This window comes from Apus apus, chromosome 6 (genome assembly GCF_020740795.1).
Source record: "Apus apus isolate bApuApu2 chromosome 6, bApuApu2.pri.cur, whole genome shotgun sequence".
NCBI lineage: Eukaryota > Metazoa > Chordata > Aves > Apodiformes > Apodidae > Apus > Apus apus.
Genome location: NC_067287.1, coordinates 10,188,051 through 10,215,011, shown reverse-complemented (window position 1 = coordinate 10,215,011; position 26,961 = coordinate 10,188,051). Strand labels below are relative to the sequence as shown.

The 26,961-nt window shown below is 39.3% G+C and overlaps 1 protein-coding gene across 1 annotated transcript in view; it reads right to left on the bottom strand.

Moving 5' to 3' along the window:
• Window positions 1-219: 219 nt before the first annotated feature.
• SNX4 (sorting nexin 4) overlaps window positions 220-26,961 on the bottom strand; it is a 34,096-nt gene continuing 7,354 nt past the window's right edge. Inside the window, exons 3-14 of the mRNA XM_051623422.1 lie at window positions 22,711-22,849; window positions 22,483-22,632; window positions 21,372-21,419; window positions 17,467-17,522; window positions 13,437-13,509; window positions 11,844-11,905; window positions 10,297-10,362; window positions 6,452-6,541; window positions 5,100-5,199; window positions 4,134-4,279; window positions 2,629-2,743; window positions 220-2,137 (exon numbers count right to left, since the gene is read on the bottom strand). Of these exons, the coding sequence (XP_051479382.1) occupies window positions 2,090-2,137; window positions 2,629-2,743; window positions 4,134-4,279; window positions 5,100-5,199; window positions 6,452-6,541; window positions 10,297-10,362; window positions 11,844-11,905; window positions 13,437-13,509; window positions 17,467-17,522; window positions 21,372-21,419; window positions 22,483-22,632; window positions 22,711-22,849 (1,093 nt within the window). The 3' untranslated portion in view covers window positions 220-2,089. The remainder of the gene's footprint in view (window positions 2,138-2,628; window positions 2,744-4,133; window positions 4,280-5,099; window positions 5,200-6,451; window positions 6,542-10,296; window positions 10,363-11,843; window positions 11,906-13,436; window positions 13,510-17,466; window positions 17,523-21,371; window positions 21,420-22,482; window positions 22,633-22,710; window positions 22,850-26,961) is intronic.

Here is a 26,961-nt window from a genome sequence, read left to right as displayed (position 1 = left end):
GGGCAAAAACAAGGCAGGGATCAAAGCTGCCTTGTAGCAAGCATCTGATTTCAGCCCTAGCACTATGTTTTTAACCTAAAAGACAAATCAGCTAGCTGTGCACAAATTCTTAAAATTTAAACCCAAGTTTGTAGGCCATTTGAGAGCTAAGATCCATTGAACAGCAATTGTCAGAACTGAGAGACAGCATTTCTACAAAAAAACAACATAACACAAATGTCAAAGAGCAATTTTATTTAGCTTATTTGGCACAAAACTTAAGAACAATTTTGTTCCCTTCTTAAACGTAGTACAACTATCAAGGGAAAAAAAAAAAAGGTCTACTAATACATTTAATAAGCTGTACAGCAAGTGAAATGTGGAAAGAGGCACCAGAAAGATCTAGCAAAAATCAAAGTGCATGAAAAATACCTACTCTGAGCGCCTCATGGTATTGTAGTAAGGCACCACTCCTTTAGAAGGTTTACTGAACACATGAAGTGTGCAACCTCTTGGTTTGGAATGTAAGAGTCCTTCAGCCTGTATTGGAGCTGGCTCCCACAACCTCTGAATGCCATAACACTCTTCTTTGTAAAACTGTTAAATGGAGAGGCCTCTTTCTCCTCGACATCATCTCTCAGCCAGGAGTGTCACTGTCGTACGCTTGGAAAAAGCCAACTGAGGTTATCAGAGTGATCAGCATTTTACTTCAGAGTTTTAAGCTGTAGTGCACACCAGGCCTATGGATTCTTTACAATGGTTTTACAGAAAAGAAATGCTGCAGAGACAAAAGTAACATGGGACATTTTGTAACTACGTTATTGATTATTTCTCAAAAGAACATGTAAAGACTTCCGGGAGTATCTCTTGAAAAAAATAATAATAAAAATCTGAGTAGTGTTATCATCCAGAACATTTTACCAGAATATTACAAAGCTTCCTTTAGGACCAGCAATCAAGTCTGACAAATTCCAAAAGACTTCAGGAACTTTATGTAAAGAAAGCCCGATCTCTGACAGTGGTGTTTTTCAGAACTGGAAACATTTAATGCAAGTACCTGTAACTGCAAATCATGTTATAGGGGTGTGTATGCACACATACACACACTGAAATAGACACATACATACATTCAACATCATTACAAGAGCCAGACACCTCGGTCCGTTATGGATTCTGCACATCACTGGTCTTAAGTGCTACAGAAGTTGCACCAGTCTTTTTATTTCAGCATCTTCATTATAACTATTACTTTAAGAACCAAACTGCCTAAGTTACGAGAAGAGGTACCACAGGCCAGATTCACATCTAGTGTAAACAGGTTCCAAACAACCAAACAGAAGTTGCATCTGCTTCTTACCAGCTCTGACTTTGGTTTTGCAGCTCAGCTGGACCACAAGTCTCCTTTACTTGCAAAGAAGTTTGATAAGAAATCAATGCCCATATCAAAACTTGAGTGGGAACCAGTAAATGCAGAATATTGTATCGAACCATTGTACAACACCTCTACTGTAGAGAGTTTCAAACATCTCAGGAGCTTGAGACTGCTTAACCTGAACTCTGGAAAAGTACATTTCTCTATAGACATGCAAAGGCATCTAAATATGAACCCTAAGACTTACAATATTTCATTTTTTGTCCTCTTATGGTGTAGACCTCAAGAACACAACTGTGTCCCTCACCACAAAGCCAAAGCACCCTTGAGCATCACAAATTCTAAACAGCAAGGCCCAAAAAGGGCATCTGGAAGTGATCTACACATTTCAGAGCATGGTGTTTCACAAGTCTCAGAACAGTTCAGTTCATACTTTCTGGATAACCCTCCCTGTACCTTTGCCCCAGTACAGAGCTGTAGTTTTCAGTCACTCTTTTACCCCTGAATTATTTGCTACCACATATAAAACATGCCACAGAAGTGGCAGCCAGGGCTAAACATTTAAGAACATGTCCTTTTAGTCCTTTATTAACAATTACAATCATCAGAAAGAAAAATTATTCACTCAACTCATTTATTTCATGATTTATATGTAAGTCATGTAGCAACTCAACATTGGTGTTAAACATTTGTGCTTCCGTTCTCTGGCACTTGGAAGAGGAATTCATTTCCAGATAATCACATCTTGCTGAAACATTCCTTTGCATTTGTCCAAACTTGAATTCCCTTTAAAAAAAAATTAAAAATCAGTAGGTGGAAACACACTTCGTTTGCAAACCTCATCAACAGACTGTCTTCCACAGAAGACTCTACAAAGTCATCCCACAGCACTTCACACAAGAATAAGGCAGAGACCACACTGCCTATTTTCTATATCTACATCTATCAACATTAACATGTCACTGAGCTACAGCAGGATGAAATATGTAGAATGTTTTATGCTACTGACTTCCAGCCTTCTGGGACTGCAATGTTCCTAGTTACGATCCTAGTCAATGCCCCCTCCCTGGAGGTGTTCAAGGACAGGCTGGATGAAGCTTTGTGCAGCCTGGTCTAGTGTGGGGTGTCCCTGCTTATTGCAGGGAGGCTGGAACCTGATGATCTTTAAGGTCCCTTCCAACCTGAACCATTCTATGACTCTATGATCAAAAGTTTGCATCTGATCCCTGGCCAATATGAGAAATACACTAGCCTGGCCTTTCACAAGCTGAACATACCTTTTTGCACATGCTAATCTGCATAACAGCATAGCTTATCAGTGCCTCCTTCAAATCGTGATTCTTTTGCTCTTTAAACCGTTCAATGTCAGCCCAGGCACTTTTCACAAAGTCTCTGGAATTAAAAGCAATATTTTCGTTAGTAAGCATGTCACATGTTCCATCCTCAGCTCATCTTCCTTCTTCTGGACCCTCAGCAGGGAAGCTATGTATGACAAAGCACTCCATCTTTCAGTCTGTAAACCAAGTCTTGTAATTATGGTGCACCTCACAGTGTCCTCATTTTATAACTGGCACTACTAACTAAACCTTCATCTTTTTCTTAAGGATTTCAAACTAGAGAATCAGCTTCACAGGATACATTGGATTGTTTGGTTGGTTGCTTTTTTCCCAGTAAGCATTAGTGCCATAGAACCAGCATAATTCACAATATACTCTTTTCCTCAGATTCTGTTGGGGTAACTAAGTATCTTCATGCTAACATTCATCACACAATATTGCACATTTCTTCGTCAATTGTCAAGTCAGAATCTTGGTCTTTCCAACTGAAAACTCACTTGTCATCAGGATTTGAGACACTCAAGTACAACAAACGTTTGCAGTGTAAAATTGACTTGGACTGTTCACTTCAGGAATTAATTTTGTTGGTTTGGTGATGTGTCTTCAGGTCTCCTTAACTAAAATGGAGGTAAATTTCTGTAATTCATAGCTTTTGTTTCTGCTGCCCTATGCACACAAGGCAAGTATTTGCTCGAAAATTGCTTCCAGAGCTACCAAAGCAGATCTCCAGCACTTCTGTCAAAATGATTAAGAAACTGCATTTACTGAGCAACTTGTTGTTTTGAACTACTCATGAACTAATCTTATCTTTCCAGCTCTAATCCTAACATATCAGAAGATACCACATTTGCCCCTTGTGTTATATGATGAACGTGTTCTGACACAATCACATCACTTTAGGAATGTTACTTCCCATTTTTCATGTTTGCATTCCTGAAGAAAATTTCATTAGAGCACCAAGAAGCAGTTACTCCAAGATAACTCACCAGAACTTCTAATCTCTTTCAAACAAGGGCCACTTGTACCCCACACAAGAAGCTGCAGAACATTAGCTCAGGATCCATACATATGAACCAAACTAAATGCTACATTTGAAGAAAATCAGCTTTTGAGTCTTAGGCTGCTCAGATGCAGCCTTACAAGCCCACCTGCTAAACATATTACAAGCTGAACATAACAGCATGCAAGTCAGCCATTAGAGTGGGCTCAGTAACTGGGGAAGTCATCAGGTTTTACCTAAGCTGTACACTCAGTCCAGAAGCTAACTGCATGTACTGTACTTTATTTCACAACTTGCAGCTGACAGGAGCTTTTATAGACAGCTCATAAACACCAAGAATATATTAAAAACACTTATAAAATGCAAACACCTTCAAGAGCATCCAGTCAAGGACTTTTGCTAAGACAAGCCCTGTGTTTTCTTTGAAAAAGTCAAGTGCATTTACCTGCCCTCCAGATTTTTAGACTTAAGTTGTTCTTCTCCTTCCTGTATCTGCTCTTCTAAAACCCTTATCTTGGCTTCCCTCTGCTCGGGGGTTTCCTGCCCAAAGAGCTTGCTGGTCATCCCTTTCAGGGAGAATGTCCTCACAGTCTACAAAAAACAACAACAAAAAAAGACACTGTAGGTTTGGGATTCTTGAGCACAGTCACAAGTCATTATGTGATTTTTACCAGCATTTGGGCTTATACTTATTATTCAGCTGATTTTTGGTTCAACTTCCATCTCATGAATGGCCCATTGATAAACATCTATAGTGGCTCACATGAGACAAAGTGGGGAGGGAGTAATTCCATGTTCAAACTGGTCTGTGGATTGGACCATAACTGAGTCATTCCACTGACACGGGTAACCTTTCAGGGCAATTTTCTTATTAAAGTAGGAAAGAACCTAAGTCTTGGGTTCTGTAGAGAAAGAAAAGCCATACCATCATTGCATACAGAGCATCAATGAATCCAACAGCAATATTAAGAATTCTAAGCACTTTTTTTTTAAGTTACCATTTTAAGATAATGTTTTAAGTAACATTATCTTTCACATGAAAGGGACTAGCCACAGATCAGTAACATCCACTTTTCAAAAGGCAGAGGAAGCCTTCCAGAATTTTCATCTTTAAGATACAGTTGTTTGTCTTATTCTGCTCAGGTCATATTTCCTGCAACTCTTAACCTGCTCTGTATTCAATAAAAGAAGTTTGGTACATACAGCTTATGTCACCAAGAACCAAGACACTTTAAGCCTCAGAAGCTTACAGCTCCTATGATGCTGCTTCTCATAAGCAGCAGCCAGCACGTCAGTGCCATTTAAATGTCATTCTACATAACTTGGCCAAAATTTTTTGTGTTTTTTCTTGGTTTGTTGGGTTTTTTTTTTTAAAAAAAGGCATCTTGGACAAGAAAGTGGAAAGACTCACTCCTGTTGCCAGCTCTTCACACTGCTGTTTCTTAGATGTCAGGTCCTGTGCAGCCATTTCCAAGTCATATTGCATTAGTTCATGTTTCCTGCAAACTGCCCTGAAAAGCAAGCAACAAAAGAATTGTCACGTGATAATTTCTTTTGCTACACTTCCCTCCATTTAAACTTCACAAATGGCATCTTGCTTTTTTGGGGGGCAGGTAGCACGTTTGGTTATTTATCTAGCTTGAATTCAACAGCCTTATCACAGAATGCATAGCCCTGCAAAAGCTGTAGTTAACCAAACTTGCATCAAAGTATAAAGTAAGTTTTTAGTACAGCAGCCTTCTGCTCCTCTTCTTTGACTCATTCAGAGACACTTGCAGAGATATGAGCCCTACCACCTACTTATAGATACCACTGTCAAGTAGTTTTAGTTAAAGTACATTAAAGAAAAATCACAGCTATGACAAAAGGTACCTGGAGATGGTACCTGTCACAGCAGCAATGTATCAGTCAACCATAAAGTTCTTCACATTTTATTTTTTAAACAATGAAACAAGAAGCTGTGCTCCTAGATTCATATAGTGCCTTTCATCTGGTAAAGAGGAGAGTTTCCTCTGACCACCTGCAATAAGTCCCAGTCCTGTGTGGGCTGATGAAGCTACATCCGTACTCCAAGGCCAGATGCACGTTTATCTCCCAGGAGAGGATCCTTGTGCTCTGGGTTCCCACACAGCACCTGGCACACTTGCCAACCCAACTCTCCACAGCACTACCTGACCTCTCCAAGAGGTCCAAGCCAGCTCATGGAGAGGACAATAGCTTTAAGGCGCAATCTTACAGCATAAAGCAATTTGCTTTTCTAGTCACACTTATAAGGGAGGACTGCCCTATAAAAGCTAATGGAAAAAAAGTAAACTAAAATCAGTGTTTAGCTGCACAATGCTGCACAGCAGATGAGAGTTATATAAGGGCACTTTGAAACTTGCTGGAATTTGTAATGGCTGTAGCAGAACTGGTTTTGCCCATTTCATTTGAAAGCTGAAGCTTCCAGCACGTTGGGGCACTATTATGCCAGAAGCCAAGGAAACAGTGTAGCCAGAGGAATGAACAGCATTACCCTCCACATACAGAGCTTGACATTCCCATCATTTCACTATTGATCAGCTCCATTCTAACTTTTATTGCCACCCACAGGGCAATCAAAAATGAGTAAGCAAAATAAGAGCCAAGAATACGGAGATTCCACAAGATTGAACTCCCCACTTCTCAGCGAAGGGAAGAGGACAGCAAACAAAATTCAACATCAACACAATGTTAAAGGGAAGGACTACAGCTTCCATCTGAGCTACACACTTCTGTACATACCGTAGTGCTTCTGCATAGAAGAGATATTCTTTCAGCTGATCTGCATAATGTTCCTCCTCTTCCAGTATGTCATCAATAGAAGCTGCATATCTGGTGAAAAACAGCTATGGTTAAATATCAACTTCCTGAATTTAACCTTTAAGGACTACACATACAGTAACATGGGAAGACACCTGTTTGACAGAAACACCCATCACCAAGTAGAATAACGAAAGGCACTTCCAAAAAGGGTTTTTTTCCCCTTTGTTTTTCATTAAACTGAGTCAACTAATACAAACACTCCTGCAGGCCTGTTTCTTTGGTTGTTACAACCATGAATCTTTTGACAAGTACCAAGTTCTATTGTAAGCTTCCTGCTGAAGATGAGGCAGTTTTTATTACAAGAAAGAAAAACAATTTCTACCTTTTCTTCAGCAGACTGTTGACAAGCAGCACCAAGGCAAAGACAGACATGGTGCAGAAGAAATCCTGTAAGGCTTAAAGCAGCAAGGAACCTGAACATGATACCTTCTGAAAAGCAAAGAGGCTACTTTCATTGCTCATTATTCAGCCTGAATATGAATGAACTCATAGTGGTGCTCTTAATGCCACAACATGAAGTCCTGCAGCTCCTTGAAAGCCTGTTGCTATGTCTGCTGCCTAAGTCAGGCAGATCAATTCAGAGCAACAAGAAGTTCAAACCTTCATTTTAGGGAGAAATCTGAAGCACAAGGGCTTGGACCAACTCTGCAGCTCTTGCATACAGTAAAAAAATCTATCATTTAAGTTGATGTCTCCTAAAAATTAGAAAAAACACTTTTTTCTAGTTTATATTGATTATTGTACAGTATTTAATAGGTTCTCACTAACCAAGATGACTGTGCTTGGACGTATTTGCAGGGACAGGCCTACAGTTAACAGGTAACTGCACATCTCAAGTGGCACAGTGACAGAAATAGGATGCCACTTGATTTAGCCAGCAATAACAGGGCATGTGCCACTGGAGATAACAGACAAGAATGAGTTCCCATCACAAATGCCTTCATCTATTCTGCCAACTCAGCCTGGATTCTCAAGTATGTGGCAATCCCTTGCACAGCTGCAGGCTCTCTGAAATGAGAGTATGTCCATGCTTGTCTAGTGACCAGCACAACGTGACCCAAATGTTAATTACATTTGGCTTTAAAGCTTTTGCAAAGTCTTTGAGTTTTTCCCTGTCTTCCTGTGCCTCTCCAGTAACTGGCTCTATGGATGAAGCAGAAAGAGTCTCAAGCTGAAAAGGAACTGTTAATATGATTGGGAGAGAACAAGAAATCCCTCCATGCAAGCTTTAAAAGAAACAACAGTGACATTTAGACCCTTGGGAATCTAAGAGAGGTATTTGAGGGAGACACTCCTGCTTAAAGCAATCATCACCCTCAGGCCTGCTCAGTAGGGCATGCAAAATAAGGCTCTTCAGAGAGGGAACAGCTACTTGTCAAACAATTGGAAGAATGGGGAAACTGAGGAAGAGTTGCAGACATGCCCATCTGTTCAAGGGTGAATTTTATCAGTATGCAAGCAAGATAAGTTAATTTGATCCTTTGCAAAATCAAAGACATGGCACATCCAGGAATAAATAAGCATAATATATGATGTGGCCAGCAAAAGCAGATCAGTTTAAGTAGAGAGATAAAGAACAGGCAGAACAGAACTCATATTGTGATTTCAAGTAAGGAAGAAGTCCATACTGTTGAAAAATATACTTGTTCTGAAAAAAATTCTGCATCCACATAGGTTGAAGTGGCTTAGACCTCTCTATTTTTAAGTTCTGAAGACAAGCACTATTTCTGACTGCCTCAGCTGAAGTTTAAACACTGGTTTAAGCAGGCAGGCAAACCAGGGAAAATTGGAAGGAGAAACTGCAGAAAGTTCCAAAGGTTCCAAAGGAAATTATGTTCCCACTCTTCATGGGAATCATCAACTAAACCCGTTTTAGTTCAGACTGCCACCACCCATAATGACAGTCTATCTGATACAGAGATAAAGGGTCGCTCATTAACAGCATAAAGGACAGAAGTTAAAGGTCTGGCATTTTTTCTTTCATCTTTTAATGGTGGAATTATAGCCATTCACTTGAGCTTTCTCAGCACACCCTGTTGTTCTGTACTGCTTCAGCAAGCCTCATCCTGCCATACAACACCCAGAGGTTCTTTGGGATGTCTTCTCCAAATATTAAGCTGTTGCAGATCATACTAAACAATAACAACTCAAAAGTTTAAACAAACAACTAGTAAAGACCAGAACATATGGGGTAGATAGAGAATAATTAAATTAGCCCTAAAGTTTTAACATCTATATCAGGCAGCCTTCCTGAAGCACTTTCTGTTGCAATAAACTCCTGTATGATGTTATGGGAATGGTAACTGAACTGGCAAATTAAACTTTCAAGAGATCATCCATGTGATCCTTACTGGTAGGAGACCTCATGGGTCACTGAATGAGCTCCTGAATCTCACAGCTGCTGCTGCTTCTTGCTTGCTTGTCACTATTATTGTTGTGTGAGAGTGCCAGAGCAGAAGAGATGACAGACAATGAAAGCAACTTCAGACTTCATGCGGTGATTAAAGTTACCCAGAAACTCACTGCCATGACTGTGCTGGATCTTTAACCATAACTGTGTTACAGACAAAAACATTAAACATCTCAGATGTGTGGAGAGGGTTTAAGCCTCCTGACTGAGAAGCAAGACAGTTTTTTAGCTGGTTATGCATTTCAAGGTGTTTGACATCTAGTGTGGTGTGTCTGAACCACTGAAAACCAACCTGTCTCTCCTTAACTCCTCCATATTATACCTTGTTTCCACAATCTCTTCAACTTCTGCATACTGTAGTAGGTGCTTAACATTGTATTCCACCTCTACCAGTTTTCTTCTGAAAGCAGGATGCATTCTGCATTTCTTTCTTCTCACCAGAACCCTCTGCCTACAAAGTTCTGTAACTTTTTTGGGGTGCAAACCACCATGTTAGCCAAAACATAGAAGTCTGAATACATTTTTCAGAGGGGTTCAAATTCTTAAAGATCTGATAAAAACAGAATTATTCTGAAGAAACTGAGGGCAGGGTTCTACATGGCTTGTCAAACCCTTCCCTTTGACATGCCATATTGTAGGAAAATATGTAGAAAAGCTTTCAGCTCTTGCTGGAGTTGTTACTTACCTGTACTGTGCAATTACAGAGGAGGAATCAGTTTCCCTTTACATGTGACTACCTGAAAAGTAGAACTCACGAGTCTAGAACACCACATCTGTGAGCACTGTGAAGTGCTAGACTCTTATTTTGAAGGCTGTGTTTTGCATCCCTGCCAACTGCCTCTAAAGATGCAAAGAGGGAAGAATCTCTACTTCATTACATCCAGTCAGTATTTGTTTCAAGAATCCATTAGCATTTTGGTGCCGATTAATTAAATTCCTGAACTTTCTGTAATTAACTCCAAATCTGTGTACCATCTACTGCATGGTACAAAATGCTGCTATCAAAACCAAATGGAACTCATCAGGTCTGCAGCACATTACTCCACCAGTTTCTGGCATAGTAGCTTAAAAGAAAAACTGGAAGAATTCCAAACACTTCTACAATTTCAAAATAATAATAAAAAAAAGAAATCCCTCTGGTTCTCCTGAGACCTTTTGAGCTACTTAATACAGTACACGGATGCTCCAGTTGTGCCTGCATCCAAGTCACAGAAACAGTGTACACCTAAAAACAATGCACCCCCAACTTTCTCAGTGCACTGCTTGTATCTGCTTTGGGGTTCAGGCAAAAGAAAAGAGGGAGAGTTCTACATCTGGCTTACATCAAACTATCAGATATTCAGTCAGTACTTACACATCCATGTGGTGGCCAGCACTCTGCAACCCATCCCCCATCTCCTTTTCTATTGCACTCCACTCACTGTAGGAAAAACAAATGAGAAACATCACACATGAAGGGAAGTTAATAAGCTGCATCCTGTATATAGTTTCTTCCCAGGTGACACCTGAATAGAAACTGCCTCAAAAATCAACTTGGCCAAACTGTTTTCTTCTTCTAAGCAGCAACACTGACCATGTGGCAAGGCTATCTACAGCACCCTGTGTAACAATTGTCCCTGCCAGCTAAACTCATCCTCACAAATAACTTGGTTTGGGATTGGATTTGAGTAGACTGCTGTTTAAATACCTAAAAATCAATTAAATAAATTATACTAGCACTTAAAATAAAGTGGGCGGGGGGGGATCGATGAGGGAACTTTCTAAAACAAAATTTGGTCTAACATGCTCATCAGATGGAACTAAGCTTTCCAGAATAGCAGCACATCAGATAGAAAAGCCTCTCATTCCAAAAACCAAACAGTGGGATTTGACATTTACAAACATTTTACTGCTTCTGAAAACCTTCGCTGTATGTTATTTTCTGTTTTCATAGTACAGTGTGGTTTAGTTCTAATACTTTAAAACATAATAAAAAAAAAAAAATCAACTTACAACCGTTTCTACCTAATCACATTAGAGAGATTATTTAGATAAAGAAGGAAACAGAGCTACAATATAGACAGCAAAAGACTTATTCTGGACACTGGAGTACGTACACTGCAATTTTAATTGTTTTCTCAGCTTTGTGAAACCTTAGGAGATTTCTTAGTTACAAGAACTGAATCCACAACTCTTTCTACAAGAAAAAAGGAGGAGGTCCCTTATATTGCACATAATTTATGTCTACTGGATCTATTCTGTCCTTCATTCTTTCATAAACATTCCACTGTGCCGATGTTGACATTTGTTTGTCTTTATGTTATTACAGAACTACACCTAATTTCACTTTAAAACCCCCAATGAGAAAGACATCTGCAATCCATTAACCCAGAGAATTAAATTTAGCACTTGAACAGTGTGTAGAAGCAGGAGGTTTCCCTTAACCAGAAGTTTAGATTCTTAAATTCTCCAGTGAGATGGAAAACTTGAGCATGCAATTCACTCATATAAATCAAAAAACGATTGGCAAATTCATTTTTAAAAGGTACTAACATTGGATATAGTTGTTGATTTTTAACCCTTAGAAGGACATAGAAGCTTTTCAGAGACAACTGCATGAAAATAGGTAGTAAGTTACTTTCTGAAGACAGACAATGCCAACACAACAACAAAAGCCTGAAAGGTCTGGAATACAAAACAAAAAGCTGAAGTCTTCCACTAGAAACTAAGCTCAGCAGATCCAGAGATTGTTACATCCAGCACAGAAATCTCGTTAGTGCTGCAATATGAAGTTTTTTTCAAGGCAGACATTTAAATGTTTCAAATATGCTTTTCAAAAGTGTAGCAATAAAATCAAAAAATTCTGTCTCTCTCTCTCCACATCTGTCTATGCATATATTTACAAATTGGATGAACTCTTACCTGAATACTCTTCCATAGTTGCCATGGACCTTGTACACACCATATAACCGGTCTGCTACCCTCTGAAACATTTTAGAGTCAGGTTTTGTTCATCAACATTTAGTGAAATTGCTTTGTGAACATCCAAATACCAACTTGAAGAGCTAAAGTCTTCATGTTTTTACACAGGTAAACAAGATTAGGCCTAAATCTAATCTAAGCCACTACTGAAGAAATAATCAATAGCATTAAGTACTTGAAGACTGAAGTGACAATCAAGACTACAGTGCAAAGTTACATTTCCAATATTTCTTTGGAAGAGCTCACACACAGGATGTGCCTATGGAGACCACAATACCTTCAGCTACCTTCAGGTTTTGTTAACTAGATGTAACGCATAGCCTCCTTTACCTGAATAATGCCAAATTTATACACACAGTTGCTTACTTAACATGAAGATGGTGAGACAGAAGTCCATCCTGTCATCAAGACTGTAGAGAAAGCTTCAGTAAGATTCTAACAAGTGACTTGATTTTTCCATCCAGCTCAGTGAAATGAAGGAAAGGAAATGAACTATTCATTGCAGAGCTTCTTGCTAAAGGTAAATACATCATTTCAGCTGTTTGGAAAGTCAGTACCTGCTGCAGCCAGAATTACAATGCTGGCAACAACCTCAGAAGGAAAGACCACATGTACACCTTCAAGTGTGACTTGTAATCCAGATAATGCCCTTGTAATTGTGATGTACCAATGAGTGAGACTGCAGTTTGGTAAGAGCTACCATTGCTGGTCTGTCAAAGCAGTAAAAATGAAATGTATGCAAATTGCCCAACAGATCTCATGCACACACAGCCCTGAGAAAAAGGCACTGTCAGTAGCACACCAGTGATTAATCCTCTCAAGAACCTCAGCTCGACAGGGCAATCAATTACAGTCCTCTCTGCCACACAGCTTCCATCAAAAATGAAATCCTTGTTAAACACACTGAAAAGCAGTATCATGCACCTCGTTAATGGAATTGTAATTTCCTATTTCCTTTTTGTGACTTTAAAGAAAATAAAAGCTTCAATTCTCAACTCTTAAGAGTATCTTGATTCATGATATAATTGTTCTCATCATTGGAAAAAACATTATTCATTACAGATTAAAGGACAAGCCAAAAAAAAAAAAAAGAAAAAGTGTGCTGGGAAGCGCACACAATTCATACTACAAGCTCTGGGAAAGAAAAATTATATGTCTGACCAGAAATCTGCGTTTTGGGGCCCTTTCCAGCCCAGACACCTAGCAAAAGCAACTTGTCTCCTGAGAGAAGCAGACATTTCAATCCACCTCCCTCTGATATCTGACCATCAGGGAAGAGGGCAGATTAGCAACATGCGTGTGTTTGCTCCTCCAATGACTGCCAAACTCAACCACCACATTTAGAACTCTTTCTCCCCCACAAATCTGTACAAAGGCACGCCCCCTTGCCCCCTTGCTGTCTCCTGCCCCACACTCTCTCAGGCAAAACCGCCCTTATTCTAGAACACATATACCATTCTCTTGACTAAACAAGAAATACTGCCTTATAAATAAATCATACTATTTGTCACGACACACATGGGAAATACTTACAGCTCTGACTCGCAGAAGGTGTGATATGACAGACTGCAGTTCATCACTGTAGTGTTTTAGCTCAGTAAATCTCCTGGGAGTAGGAAACAGATAGTACATCATTAGCCATCACAGAAGGCAAGAGAAAGCCCCAACGCTACCACCAGCAAGAAGGAGCCCAGATTCTGTTGAGGTGGGATTAGCTGAAGACTCCTAAGAAAGTGACTGCAGAGCTTTATTTCCCTAAAGCGAACAACACTCGCATAACTGCTGGGTTTTTTTATGTAAATGATGAAGGTTCAGAACAATTTAAGAGAGAAATGTTAATGAAATATAAGTAGCTAACTGAAATTACTACATCCATGTGTTTTGTTTTGTTTTGAATGGGATTTAGAAAAGCAAGCATGAGTGAATAGGAAAGCTTCAAATAAGCACAAGGCCAAAACCTGCAGAAGCACTAATCCTTCTGAACAAAAATGTCTTCACACCTCTAACCTGACAAAGACACTGCTTTCAAGCTGCCATCTAGCCACTTTTGAGTATAACCTTTCAGAAGTTCAAGGAAGCATTCCCAATTATCACAATTCCTCTAAGGCTAAGCCATACAGTAATTGTTAATTGCTATATATGACACCCTAGTGAGAACTGTACCTGCACAGGAGTCATACACAGCTAAAAGCCATCAAGTCACTGCATCTTAAGAAGGTATCAGTCAGGTAACCCACCACAAGTGGTCATGTACACATGGTTAACCTGCCACTATGGGGGGAGAAGAGACATTTTATTCATCACCCCAGTTAAGCCTTAGTGGTAGTTCAAGCTGATACATTTAGCTCATGCTAATGACGAGACTTAATCAGTTGCCACAGCTTTGCTAGTGACAGCTAACCAATTAAGCCACAACAATAGCCACTTCTGTACACTTAAACTCTCCCTACTACACTCTAGTTAACTCATGACCTACTTTGGCACACAAGAATGTTTTTCATCCAGATAGAAAGCCAGAAACGGCTTTACCTAAATTACAGAACAATTATCTGAAAATAAACTACTATAATAAACAATGTAACTAGAATTAAGGAATGAGACACTAAGATTAGCTTTCCAGATTGATGTTCAAGCAATAAAACCTTCACCCCTCCTCCCACCACAGGCACACAGTCAGGCTTTGTATTTCAGAACAGTTTGTACTCAAGAGGTCTTACTGACATGAGTCAGGTCACTTGCTTCGGGTGACCAAGTATGAAATTCCACGTTTTTTCATTTAACTTCTCTTCTTCCCCTGCCAGGAAGTCTTCCCCCAAAATATTCTCCTCCTTACACTCAGGAAGTAGGAGCTTTATTACCATTTCTAATATTTTTCATCTCCAAGGAGCATCTTTTATAAGATTGACACACACAGGGTTAAAGTACATAAAAAGATTTAAAAGCCAGCAGAGAAACTGTATGGGAAAAATAGTCATTGATCTACACAGTGGGGTTTAGAGAGAAATCTTTTCAGTTTACACTTTATAAAATATGCACCAGGGCTGAATGTCAGACAGCTGCAGACACATAGAGTGAAGATATTTGAAATAATTGAACAAAAAAACAAAAGATTAAAAAGCATTCCTTCAGCTCAGGAATACTCCTCTTTCCACTCCAGAAATTCAAAACGAGAAGTTTTATTTATCTTGTTCTGTGGCAAGAAAACTTTTAGGAATGCCATAGTCCCCAAAGGCAAGAGTCAGGATCCTAAGAGGACTCTCAATATATCCTGGACTCCAGCAGCAATACGTCTTCTCCCATGCTAATTCCTCCCCTCATTAAAAAAATCAAACATTTTTATTTTAAATCACCACTTCAGAACCAAGCTGTCTTCTTTTTATTGTCTCAGAAAAACATTAACCAAATCTTTTGCCCAGTCTTCCGTGAAGGTTGACAATTTTACAAATATAATCTTTCAGGAAAAAAACTGCTTTACAAGAGACTGGTGGTGTTGCAAACCAAAGGTTTATTTCTCAAGTATTTGCTGAAGTCCTACTCATTGCTCATGTCAAAAATTTATATCACTTTAAAGCAATAAACCCAATTTGGTGAGGCACACAAAGGGACGTTCACTTCCCTGTGCAACAGAAACATGAAACAACATAGTTTTGGCACTCAGTAAGTGAAGCAAGCCCCATGCTTTTACCTTGGTTTTCCTGATTCTGTAACATTACCAACAGACTAGATATTTGAGTTGTTGAGTAGAATTTCAGACACAAAGTACAGGTCAGGCCACATTTCTGTAGGAACACCACTAGGTTTCTGCTCAAAAATATATGTTATGGTAATGGCAAAGAAGAAAATGTCATTTACAGTAGACAGTATTTCAATAGAAATTATTCACTTGATGCATTTTGCTTGGCAGATCTACTTTCTACATCAAGGGGGGAAGTACCATTTTCCTTTTTTGTGAAATAAGATGCTACAAGAACAGAACTGTTCACTAAAGAACAAGCCACTTGTCCACCTAACCAGACAAAAAACCAAACAAACAAACAAACAAAAGTTAGTTTGTTGTTTTGGGGTTTTTTTAATTCTGCCTTAAGAAAGGATTCAGGGTTTTTCTGAAAGAAACTTTTCACCAAGAAAGCTAATGTTTTGATTACAGCTCAGCAAGAGAAGAGAGGATGAGTAACACGAGGCCAAATTAGAGAGGTGTGCAGTAGATACAAATTTACCTCTGAGTATCAGCATACCATGTTTTTATCACCGTATAATCCCATCATTAAAGACACTAATGACTTCCCACAGGAGGCACTTCAGTTTCCAATCTACATTTGAACTCCTAGAATACTGGTATTACATCTTCTCTCACTTTTTACCAAACCACTTCTCACAAAAGCCTTGCTTTCAGAAATATGAAGTTACCTCAAAAAAAACAGTATATTTCTCATCTCAGCCTTAACCAATCTTGGCCACCTATGACTGTAGGCAAAGTAGTGGCAGAGCTTCCCTGCCATGAAAGCAGGAAAGGCTAACTCCAACAAGCCACAGATAAGGATGATGAAGGATGAAACATTCAAACAAGGGGCCAATCTCACCTCTAGCTCCTGGTAGAATTGCTGTAATTTGGTCTCATTTGTGAACGTTATCTATCACATTAAGCCCTAGCTGAAAGCTTCCTTGTTACCACAGAAGGCTGCAAAGCAAACACACAAAAAAAGGAAGGGCTGCACCAAATCACAGGTAAGTCTATAAAGAGGTTCAGAAAGGTATGTACCCTCTAATGTCTCTAATACAATACCCTTGGGTGCGAGGGAAGCACAGAGGGAGTAGACAGGAGAAAGCAGTCATGCACATGAGCTCTCCCTGTAAAGCATCTCCATCCCTGGACTTCCTGTGGGGTCTTTATTGCTTTGCAAATGTCAAACAGCAACAGCTCTTGACCCTATGGCTCCACACTGATGTTTCCAACTCCTGCAGAAGTAGAAACTCTCATTTTACCCTCTTCATATCACCTAGGGCACAAGAAACCTCCTATTACACACCCTTACACTTCTGAACACTTTCTTGACCCAGCAGATTGCTCTACTGCCTGTCCCAGAGCTTCCTAAACTGCAACAGAGCTAAGATGACCTTGGGACTTCCAAAAGTATCTGTGAAAATTGGCAGCTTGAGGAGAACTATGAACTGCAGCACCAGCAGAACTGCACACTGACAGATTTTTGAAAAGACCTACTATCAATCTGTATTCCTTTCATGCTTGTAAAGATTTCTTTACAAACAAATATTAAGAGGTTCTTTTCTGGAGTATTTTTTGGTGTCTCTTCCTTTTAATCTAGCTAAAACAAAAGAGTCATTTTGCACAGTGATGGCATTTTTCCAAATGTTTCATGCTCCTAGAAACAGTATTTACCAAACCTTTTCACACTGCCTCCTTACTGGGCTTCTGTTAAGATTTGAAGTGCAGGAAGATAATTTTTCTGTTCTGAATTTATTCTAAGGGTATAAAATATTCTGTCATGAGAAGTTTGAGTTGTAACTGAAAAAGGGAAAGGGAAGAAGGAAAGATGTCGAATCTTACTTGTCTGGGTTTTTCACTCTGAATGTTGCATTAAGAGCTTTTAATCTGGAATCTGCCTGAAAAAAAGGGGGGGAAAAAAAGCTTTGTTAATTTAATGCAATTAAATTCCAGTGACAAAAAATCTCAGCCTTCTGGCAGCACCATTAGAAAAAAAAAATCCTACCTTCCTGGCTTATTTAAATCTTCAAGCATTTATCAGCTTGACACTAGCTATCCTGCATGTCAGATTTTTTTAATTGAAAAGTTAAAAAAATAAGCTATTTTTGTAAACTAGGATGTAAACAGTATCCACTAAAATTAAGATGCTATAATCCAAATCCCACAAAAATAGTCCCCTCATAAAATGTTACACAAATCATAGAGTTAAGATATACAACCCTGCATTCTTTTTAGCTGAAGCAATTAGGTAACATAAGACCATATGGACAAACTATTTTATATTTTTCAAACCAAATAAAACCAGTGCTAGAGTAACCTCTATATGCTCTTTATTACTAGAACAGTTCCCCAGTGAAATCAAAATCTTATATATGGTGTTTTCTTATTTTATGACTTGCTTTACAGAAAAAATGTAATTTGTATATCAGAATTGAGCCATTTTCAATGCAATGTTCTTTCCTGTAACAGAGCATGTATAAATCTCCACAAAATTAAGTTCAATGCCTAATTAAAAAGGTAATTGGCTACTTCACTTTTTGAGATGGTTTACCAATGACTGCAATGACAGTAGTAGGGGACCTCTCTAAGGAGGTGGGGTTTTTCATTTGAATTGTCCACTGAACTGTGCAATGGGTATTTACTCTTAATAAGACACTAACAAAGGGGAGATATCCCAGTCTTATCCACAGAGGTCCCACATCACCACAACTTTTCAATTCTGTAGGGCATCTTACATACAGCTCCCTCCAGGCTCATCTATAGTGCATGAAAACTCCAGCTTCCAGAAAACAGCTTAGTTTGCTTTTGATCAAAACATCCCTCTTTTCAGTGAAAGAAAAATAAACATCTTGTGAGGAGCACAGACTTCTTATAATGTACTCTTTTAGCTAATAGACTGTGCCACCACTGCTAGGAGTAAGTGACTTCAGCTGTATTTGTTAGTGCTGGTATCTGACACAGGCATATTGTGTGCACTGTGACAGCTAACTCGGAGCTTGATTAGCTTTTTTCAATTTGCCAGTGAAGGGAACAGTGTTTTCCCAAACCAAGAAGCAAGTCCCTTCTTTAGGACCCTTGCAATCAATTCTGCAGGTGAGACAGCCACAGTTTGAGACTGTTTCACCTACCACTGCACTGGGGCCAGCAGAAGATACCCATACTTGAGTATCACTGCAAGTTCCTTTCACCTGGAATCACATCTGAAGGACATTTAGGAGAGCATCCAAGCTGAGGGAAAACAGCTTGCTTCTTGCAACTAGAATGAGAGGTACTGATAGAAATCTTGGCCAACTTCAGCTGTCCTTCCAGTCACCAAACCACCAATACAAAACACAATCCACAAAGAAACCTGCATGACTAAGGCTGACTGACACTGGAAGAACCCAAGTTCATTGTCACTGCTACACACAGCACCCCTCTACAAATATCTTGCAAAGGGGAGACAAAGGCAGCATGGGGAAGCACATCCAAGATAGCCCACAGAACACAAAACACTGCAGTAACTCCAAATGTTTATGTTTATTCAGTAAGTTTATGTTTATTCTGAGTGCTCCACAATCTTGTATGGCCTTGAACCTCCGCTGCTATAGCCTGACTAGTCATGACACAAGCCATATAGATCTCAGGTCATTCAGATGCACCTGCGTGTGCTCCTCACATGTTCTCTCACAGTACAAACACCACTAAGGTACACTGACATTAAATCAGAATCTTTCCCTCTGAGTAGTTACTGCGCAAGAGACTGTATTTATGTTCAACCAGCAAGCACCAAAATCAGAGTTTGTAGGGACAGTGCACATTCAACAGGTTTACCCTTGAAAAGGATCACTTCCTACATTACAGTTACAGAGCAGGTTTTTGCTTTTTGTTACAGACACATCTAGTGCTCTGAAGGAAGAGTTCAGTAAGAATATGAGCACTATCAGGCAGGAACCAAGGTCCTGCCAATGCTCAGCCATCTAAGTCGGGTTATTTCCTTCTTGCCAGTAGCAGCACAGTAACTCCCACACCACTTTGGAACATTCACACCACATAGTTAGAAAAACATCTGTCCTGTCTTAAACTTAAGACTTAAATGCATCAGCATTTTAGAGATGAACTCCCCAACAAATGAGGTACCGTTGAGCTTTCAGACAGTTAATTCCACCTATGATCCTATAATGTTTTCAGTAAACTAATGAGAGAGAGGAATTTTCTCCTTCCTAAAGGAAGGCGTAAAATCCCAAGCGACAAATCCCTTAAAGAATAAAATTAAGTGCTGGGGGTGGGAGGAAGGAAAGGCATGATTTCGTGATACACTTGGCAGAGTAAACAAAGTCTCCAACATCAACATTCAACTATAACATGTGACACTGCATTAATGCCTAATTTAAAGTTTAGTTAGCCTGGTTCAACCCCTTTGGGACAAAAGACACATCCTGCTTTAATGCAGCAGCAGCATGCAAACCAGTGGTCTGATTCTAGTTTAAGACGTGGTGAATAGAGGTTTGTCCTCCAGTGTAGGGCTAAATAACCTCCAATCTTGAGAGCTTTATATTTACAATACTGAATAAAGGAAAAATGGGTTTTCCCAGGCTTTTGCAAAAAGTTATTTTTCTTTCCTAATGAGACAGGTATTGTAAAAGGGAAACTATACACACAATCAAAGCTAGAAGGAAAACAGGACTTGCTTCTGTCTCATTTCACCTACAGTATGGTTGCAGGTAGGCAAATGCTCTCAGCATTCTGATATGAGTTTTCTTTCAAACTCTCATCACTGTGTGCACCCCTGAACATATCCTGCCAGTACAAACTGAACTCCTGTGAGTGTAAACTGAAACAAAGAGGTGCTGACCAGGAAACCACAGCTCAAAAGATTTACATATTTTGCATTAGCAATACAAGCAACACACAAGCACTATCATGATGGAAGAAAATTCTTGTAAACTTCAGTTATCAACATTGTCAGTTTCAAAGCCCCTTGAACACTGAGGATAAGAGCACCACTGATCTCCTTTAACTCTCACTATTCAGAGTAATTCTTCAAAATCCACCTTGTTTTCAGTTGCCATTTCATGAGTTGATCCCATTACCATGAAACAAAAGCTGAGTACCTGTTTCCATATAGCAACTTTTCCAGACACAGCCCAGCAATCTACCAGCTTCTCACAGATTCTTGTACTGTACAAACACACCACCTTTGATCATTTATTCCTGCAAGTCTACCACCCACTTACCCAGCCATAAACTCACTAATGCAATGGGGAATAGTACTATTTCAAGACACGTTCAGTTAAGGAACACAAAATCCATCTGTCTTAGTCCCCTTCAGTAACTTACCTTTGTAGAGACATCCTACAACTCAGACTTCTTTGCTTGCCTTTTCTTGGTTTTGACACCTTGCACCTCTTACCAGGGTAAATCTGACACCCATCTTTAAAATGATGCTAAACTAAACTGACAATACACAAAAGCACTGCTATAGGCTCAAGTTCATTAGTTTTAAGACTTGTAAGGATCGTAATTCTACTTTACTAGCAGAATTTACAAGGTTGAGCATCAAATATAGGCATATATTAACAAGCTTCATCTTAACAGTTTAAGTCTTACCTGTTGCATGCTGAGAACACTGGGTTTTGTAGTTAAAAAGTATACATAAAGCAATGCCTTTAACTCATTCTAACAGCAAACAGCCTTTCAAAAACAGCCTAAAAAATGTTTGACGAGTGTGTCACAGCAGTCATGAGGCAAACAATTACATTAATTACCTTTAACTGAAATCCAGTCTCATTCACCATTTCTTTCCACCCACTTTCCTAAAAATACAGGAAAAGTATGCTCAGTTAGAGTGATTTAAGAGTAGCCCAGCTTCTGCAAGTCTCTATATCAATCCTGATATCAGAAGGGCTTCTCCAATAAGCCTGGATTCTGCCTCAGCCACCCTCCCCTTGTTAAGAATTTTGTTGTGCTTACATACTAACCTCCCCCCAAAACTCTCCTCCTCACTGCTCAATTGCTTCATTCTATCAACCAGGGGCAGAAACCACACATATATAGAAGTAGCTCAGTTCTTTAGAAAGGAGGGTAGTTACCATCTATTGCTTATTAGATTATCAGCAGTCTGCTGCAGAGAGCATACAGACAACACACAGATGACAACTGCTCACAGAGCACATGCAGTCACCTCGCTCCTGTACAACAGTGTGCTGTTCACTGCTTTCAGTCCCCACACACTGGTTTATCTACACACTGTACTGTGTTGGGTAAACATATCTACTCAGCCCACTATCTGGGAATCTCTCATCAAAGCTCAAAAAAAGAGACACACCCAACACCTCCACAAGTTGAAAACTGCAAAATGCAGTGCTTCAGGTGACAGCTGCATCACACCTTTTGCAATAACATACTGAACTGGTTTTGGACCACAACACATATGAATGGATCATGATTCAAACTGTCAACCTAAAGAAACCATGGATATCCAATGAGGGAACTGGAAGCCAGTACTGTCTCTGCAGCCAGCAGTACAACATGCTAACTGTTTCAGCTTTAGCCCCAGGGAAGCTTTCCCAACCAACACACATTAAGTTCCCAATATGTTGTTTCAAAGAGGTATAAATTCTCTCTTAGGAGCCTCAAAACTAGACTGGAAAAAAGTCATATGGTACATCGGAAGTACAACTGTACAACTGCAGTGGGCTGTTAAGTAGCTTTTAGTTTTGAGATAAGTCTTTTCCACCTCAAGTTTATTCACATTGTCTATCCTTCTACACACAGAACAAGCTATGGGTCAACGGGAGGGAAGAAAACCAAAAGGACAGCATCTTAAATAAACAATCACTGAAGTATGTATTTAGAAAGCACATCACTTTACTATACCTGTGTTAAAAATGAATAAAAGATTTTGTCTTGGCAAAGAACAGGATGTGAAGCCACACGTAACAGGAAGTTTTCCAAACCAATTCTTCTTCTTTCCACAAAATCTGGATCCATATTGTCTGCTGACAGCTTATGCCAAACAAAGTCAGCCTATTTTAAACAGAAGGGTGTTATTAGTAAATAAACAACAAATAAATACAAAGCAAGCCTCTGCCTCAGCCTCCTTACCCTTTTTTCTGGCAAAGGTGGAACAACAATATGTGGATAGGTAACTGATAAATAATTCCTCAACAACTCAAATTCACTGTAACGTCGCCACAGGGACTCCACTGGGGCACATTGTCCCTCACTCTGGGACTCAACAGCTCTGAAAGACAGAACAGTAAATTTGAGCTTTAGTAAGCGATCACCTTCCTTCACACCATCAGCACAAATACAGCAAAAAAAGTTACCCTGTAATGATTACTGCATAACCTGCCCATAATCTAAAGTAACCACAATTCATTTCACACGTACATACTTCATTTAACAAAACTTATAATTTGTGCCTGACAGTACTCCCATTTTTTTTAGGAACAGAGGAAAAATTAACACATTTTCATCACATCACAAACAGGTAGGTCACAGTCAAGTAAACAGTCACACAAGTGTCTTAGTTCTCATCACTACAGAATTAGACATTTTTCTCTTAGAACAGTGTTAGGCTCTAAATCAGCATGATTTCATGAGCAGCTGGAGGATACTGAGTATTCCAAGAAGGAATTCACTATTCAATGGGAAACCTTTCACTTCAGAGGAGAAAAATTATCTTACCTGCAACAGCTAGAATAGTTAAAAATAGAACTTGAAAAATATTAAGAAAATTTAAAGGATATTTTTAGAAAAATGTAGGTTATTTCAAAGCACTTCCAATTTTTATTGTTCAAAGTGGTATCTTTTTCTATTTAAGGACTAAAGACATGTAGTCTAACAAACTAGCTAAAGAGTTATAGAACTGGTACATCTGAAAAATCTGGTGAAAACTTAAAGCCAGTGTCACCTAGCAATGTATTAAAGGATTTTATGTTACTATAAAAGGAGAAATCATGGGATATTATAGGATTGAAAAGTGATATAAAAACCTGAAAAACCCTCATCCTTCATACAAGACATTTAAAGCAATAAAAATACTTTGCAATACCATAAATAAGCATCAGGTCAGTAACACTTGTTGGTAGTTTGCATACGTCAGAAAAAACAGAAAGGATTCAGAAAAGGCACTTAGCAGAAAACAGTGATGTCTAACCCTACCTTAGCTCTTATATTAAATGACTAATTGGCATACAAAGCACTGCCATAAAACTACATGAAACAGTACTATGTTATGAGATTATCACAGGATAGTTGAGGTTGGAAGGCACCTCTGCATGTCTGCAGCCCAACTCCCTTGCTCACAGCAGGTTGCTCAGAGTCACATATAGTGGGGTTTTGAGTATCTCCAAGGTCAGAGACCACTACCACACTGGGCAACCCATTCCCATGTTTGGCCACTCTCACAGTAAAGTGGTTTTCTTATGTTTAAATGGCATTTCCTATATTTGAATTGATGGCAAATGCCTCTTGTCCTTGCTCCGTGCATCACAGAGTCTGACTCCACCTTCTTAACCTTCCAGGTACCGAAACACATCACTAAGATCCCTTGAGCTGTCTCTTTCAGAGGCCGAAGAACCCAATCTCCCTCAGCCCAGCCCTGCATGTCAGATGCTCCAAGCCTAGAATCACCTTCATGGCCTTTCACTGGACTTACTTCAGTATGTCCACAACAGCTAAATTGCACACAAAATATTCCTTTTTTTAAAAGCTATTCTTAACCTACCAGGTTGGATTTCTAATGACCTTACTGAAAAACAAACAATCCCACTCCAGAAGGGCCCCTGTTATTTGACACACTTAAACAAAACTCAGGTAGCCTTTGTCCATTTCTGTACTCTCATTAGAGAAACTGCCTTGCTATATCCTCTTGTTTAAAATGAAAAGCATTGTTACATCTTGATTTGAAGTAATCTAATAGAGACTTGTGAAAAAAAAATTTAAAATGAGTAAGGCAGAACACTTTCTGAATATCTACCCTTGCCTCGTGGAAATGACATTTATTTCAGCTGACTGAATTTTTAGGAAAAAAATTCACAAGGAAGAAAGAAGGATGTGTTCATAAGCATTCAACACAAACCACCACAGATTAAAACTGTTTGAGACTGACAAGAAAAAAGGGTGAGCACACTGCTGACAGCCACTAAATCACGCTGCCAACATCCCACAGAATTCTTCCCTATTAGAGTACTTCAATTTAATGAAGTTGCAACTGCAGCCACAGTTCTGAAGAGGGTATAAGCTCAGCTTAGTGCTGGGCTGACAGGCTGTGCAGCATTCCTTCCTACACAATTTAAACATTTCAAGAACACTTCAGCTAAAAGCAGGTCTCTAGTGATTGTACTGTTGCTGAGTTGGAGCTAAATTTAAATAGATAAAGAATTAAGCTACAACGACCCGGAAGATTAGCTTTTTAGTTGAAAGCTGAAGGCACAAATTTCAGTTTCCTAGAGGAGAAACGCCCAGGAGGGTTTGATAAACAATCTGGCCACTCGAGACACTCACATAAAAGTACTTCAGAACTAGGGATCTCTTTAGTCTCCAGTTTCAGCAGCTATCAACCAGTTGCACTGACCTACCGATGGGTTTCAAGAGCACTACTTCTGCGTGGGTTATTATCAACCCTCAGGCAAGACTGCCACCATCAATACATCACAGGTTTATGTAGAGCCTGTCTGAAAACATCCCGCCCAAGCAAACAAGAATAGGGATATGAGAAAAACAGAGGCCAGGACTGCCCTGAGAACCCAGCCACATCCCAGGAGGACCCATCTGTGCTGCAGATACAGATGCTGCTGGATCAGCAGGAGTTCATCAGAGACTTGCCCAGAGCTAGGCAGACACACTGCACAGAGTGAAGCAGATTGCAGCCACCCTTCCTCTAAAGGCAGGAAGATTACACATTCAGCTCTCAGGTCTGGAACAAGCAGTTCTTCGTAACATAACGGATGTTCTATCAGACAAGAAAGTAGAAGAAGAAAAAAACCCTGCAGGATGCATCTGATCCATGGCTATTAAACCTCCCTGTCAGTCCTATGCATAACCATTTTCTGGCCACAAGAAATGCAGCCAAGGGACTGGCACAGAACTTGTGTTTAACTTGCTCTTCTTTCCAGTTTTGATTTTTCTGGAATAGGAGAGTTTCATTATTCATCTTTTTTTAAAACTTAACTGAAGTTTAGGACAGACTGCATCACCTTGTTATCAGGCAAGCAAGGTATGCACACACTACTGACAGTTTATGGCAAACTAACACATTTCATACATATAGGAGAGTGACAGAGGCTGAAGAAGTTATCAACCAAAGCTAAACTGCAAGAAGAACAGTTCACTTTATTTTTTAACTATCATTCTTATTTTTCTTGTCAATATGAGCCCCTGAGGAAAAGTACTGCTAGCCACAATTATTTTTTCATCTCCACTTAACTTACTCTGTGGGCTTACACTGCCATGGGCAACTTCAAATATAAAGTTTTCTATCTCCTGAATACAAAATACTTAGAAAAGTTCATTTCGTTGTTTCATTTCAAAACAGCATGTACTTAAATGCTATCTTCTGCCTCTAAGCAATGCAAGCCTTATCATATATGCATATACCACTTTCTGAACAACCTAGAATATCAATGAGGTCAGCACAGAGAAGAATTAAATGCAGTTTATTTTTCAAGGAAGTTTCTGATCCAGACATTCCTACTCTGTTTTCAAGTGTGCCTCTGTAAAAATACAACTTCACAAGATGTCAGAAAAGAACTATCCTGAATTTCAGTGCTATGCATTTGTAAGTGACCTCAATATAACACTCTCATATCAAATACAATTACAGTAATATATACATTAGTAGCATAATGTTAGGAAGCTTATCTCCACAGCTGATCTGCCTTAACTCATTCTGCTCTGGCTTGCTACACCTCCACAAACCCATTTTTGCCAAGTCAGCTTTATTGTGTAAAAGCTGATCTGTATTTTTATTAGAACTCCCAATTCCTACAGTCAAGATATTGACATTATTTAATGTTTCAATACTTTTAATAACACAAGTGTGAGAAAAGAACTAAAGAATAATGCTCTGCTACAAAATGACAGGAGGAAAAGAAATGAAACAAGGAAGAATGGCTTTAGAAATATAAGTGACTTCATAGATGTGAGTCTGTTTGGGGAACTACATATACTCTGCTTCCGTAGTACGGATTATGGGCTAGGACATTTCGTGTTCCTATCCTGCCAATATTGAAGGAAGGCAAACACACCACTTGGATCATCACATTTTTAACTACTGTAGCAGTCCATTTATCATTTGTAAGAGTTCAGGTCAACACACCATCAGTAAGCTGGCATTGTAAGAGATCACAG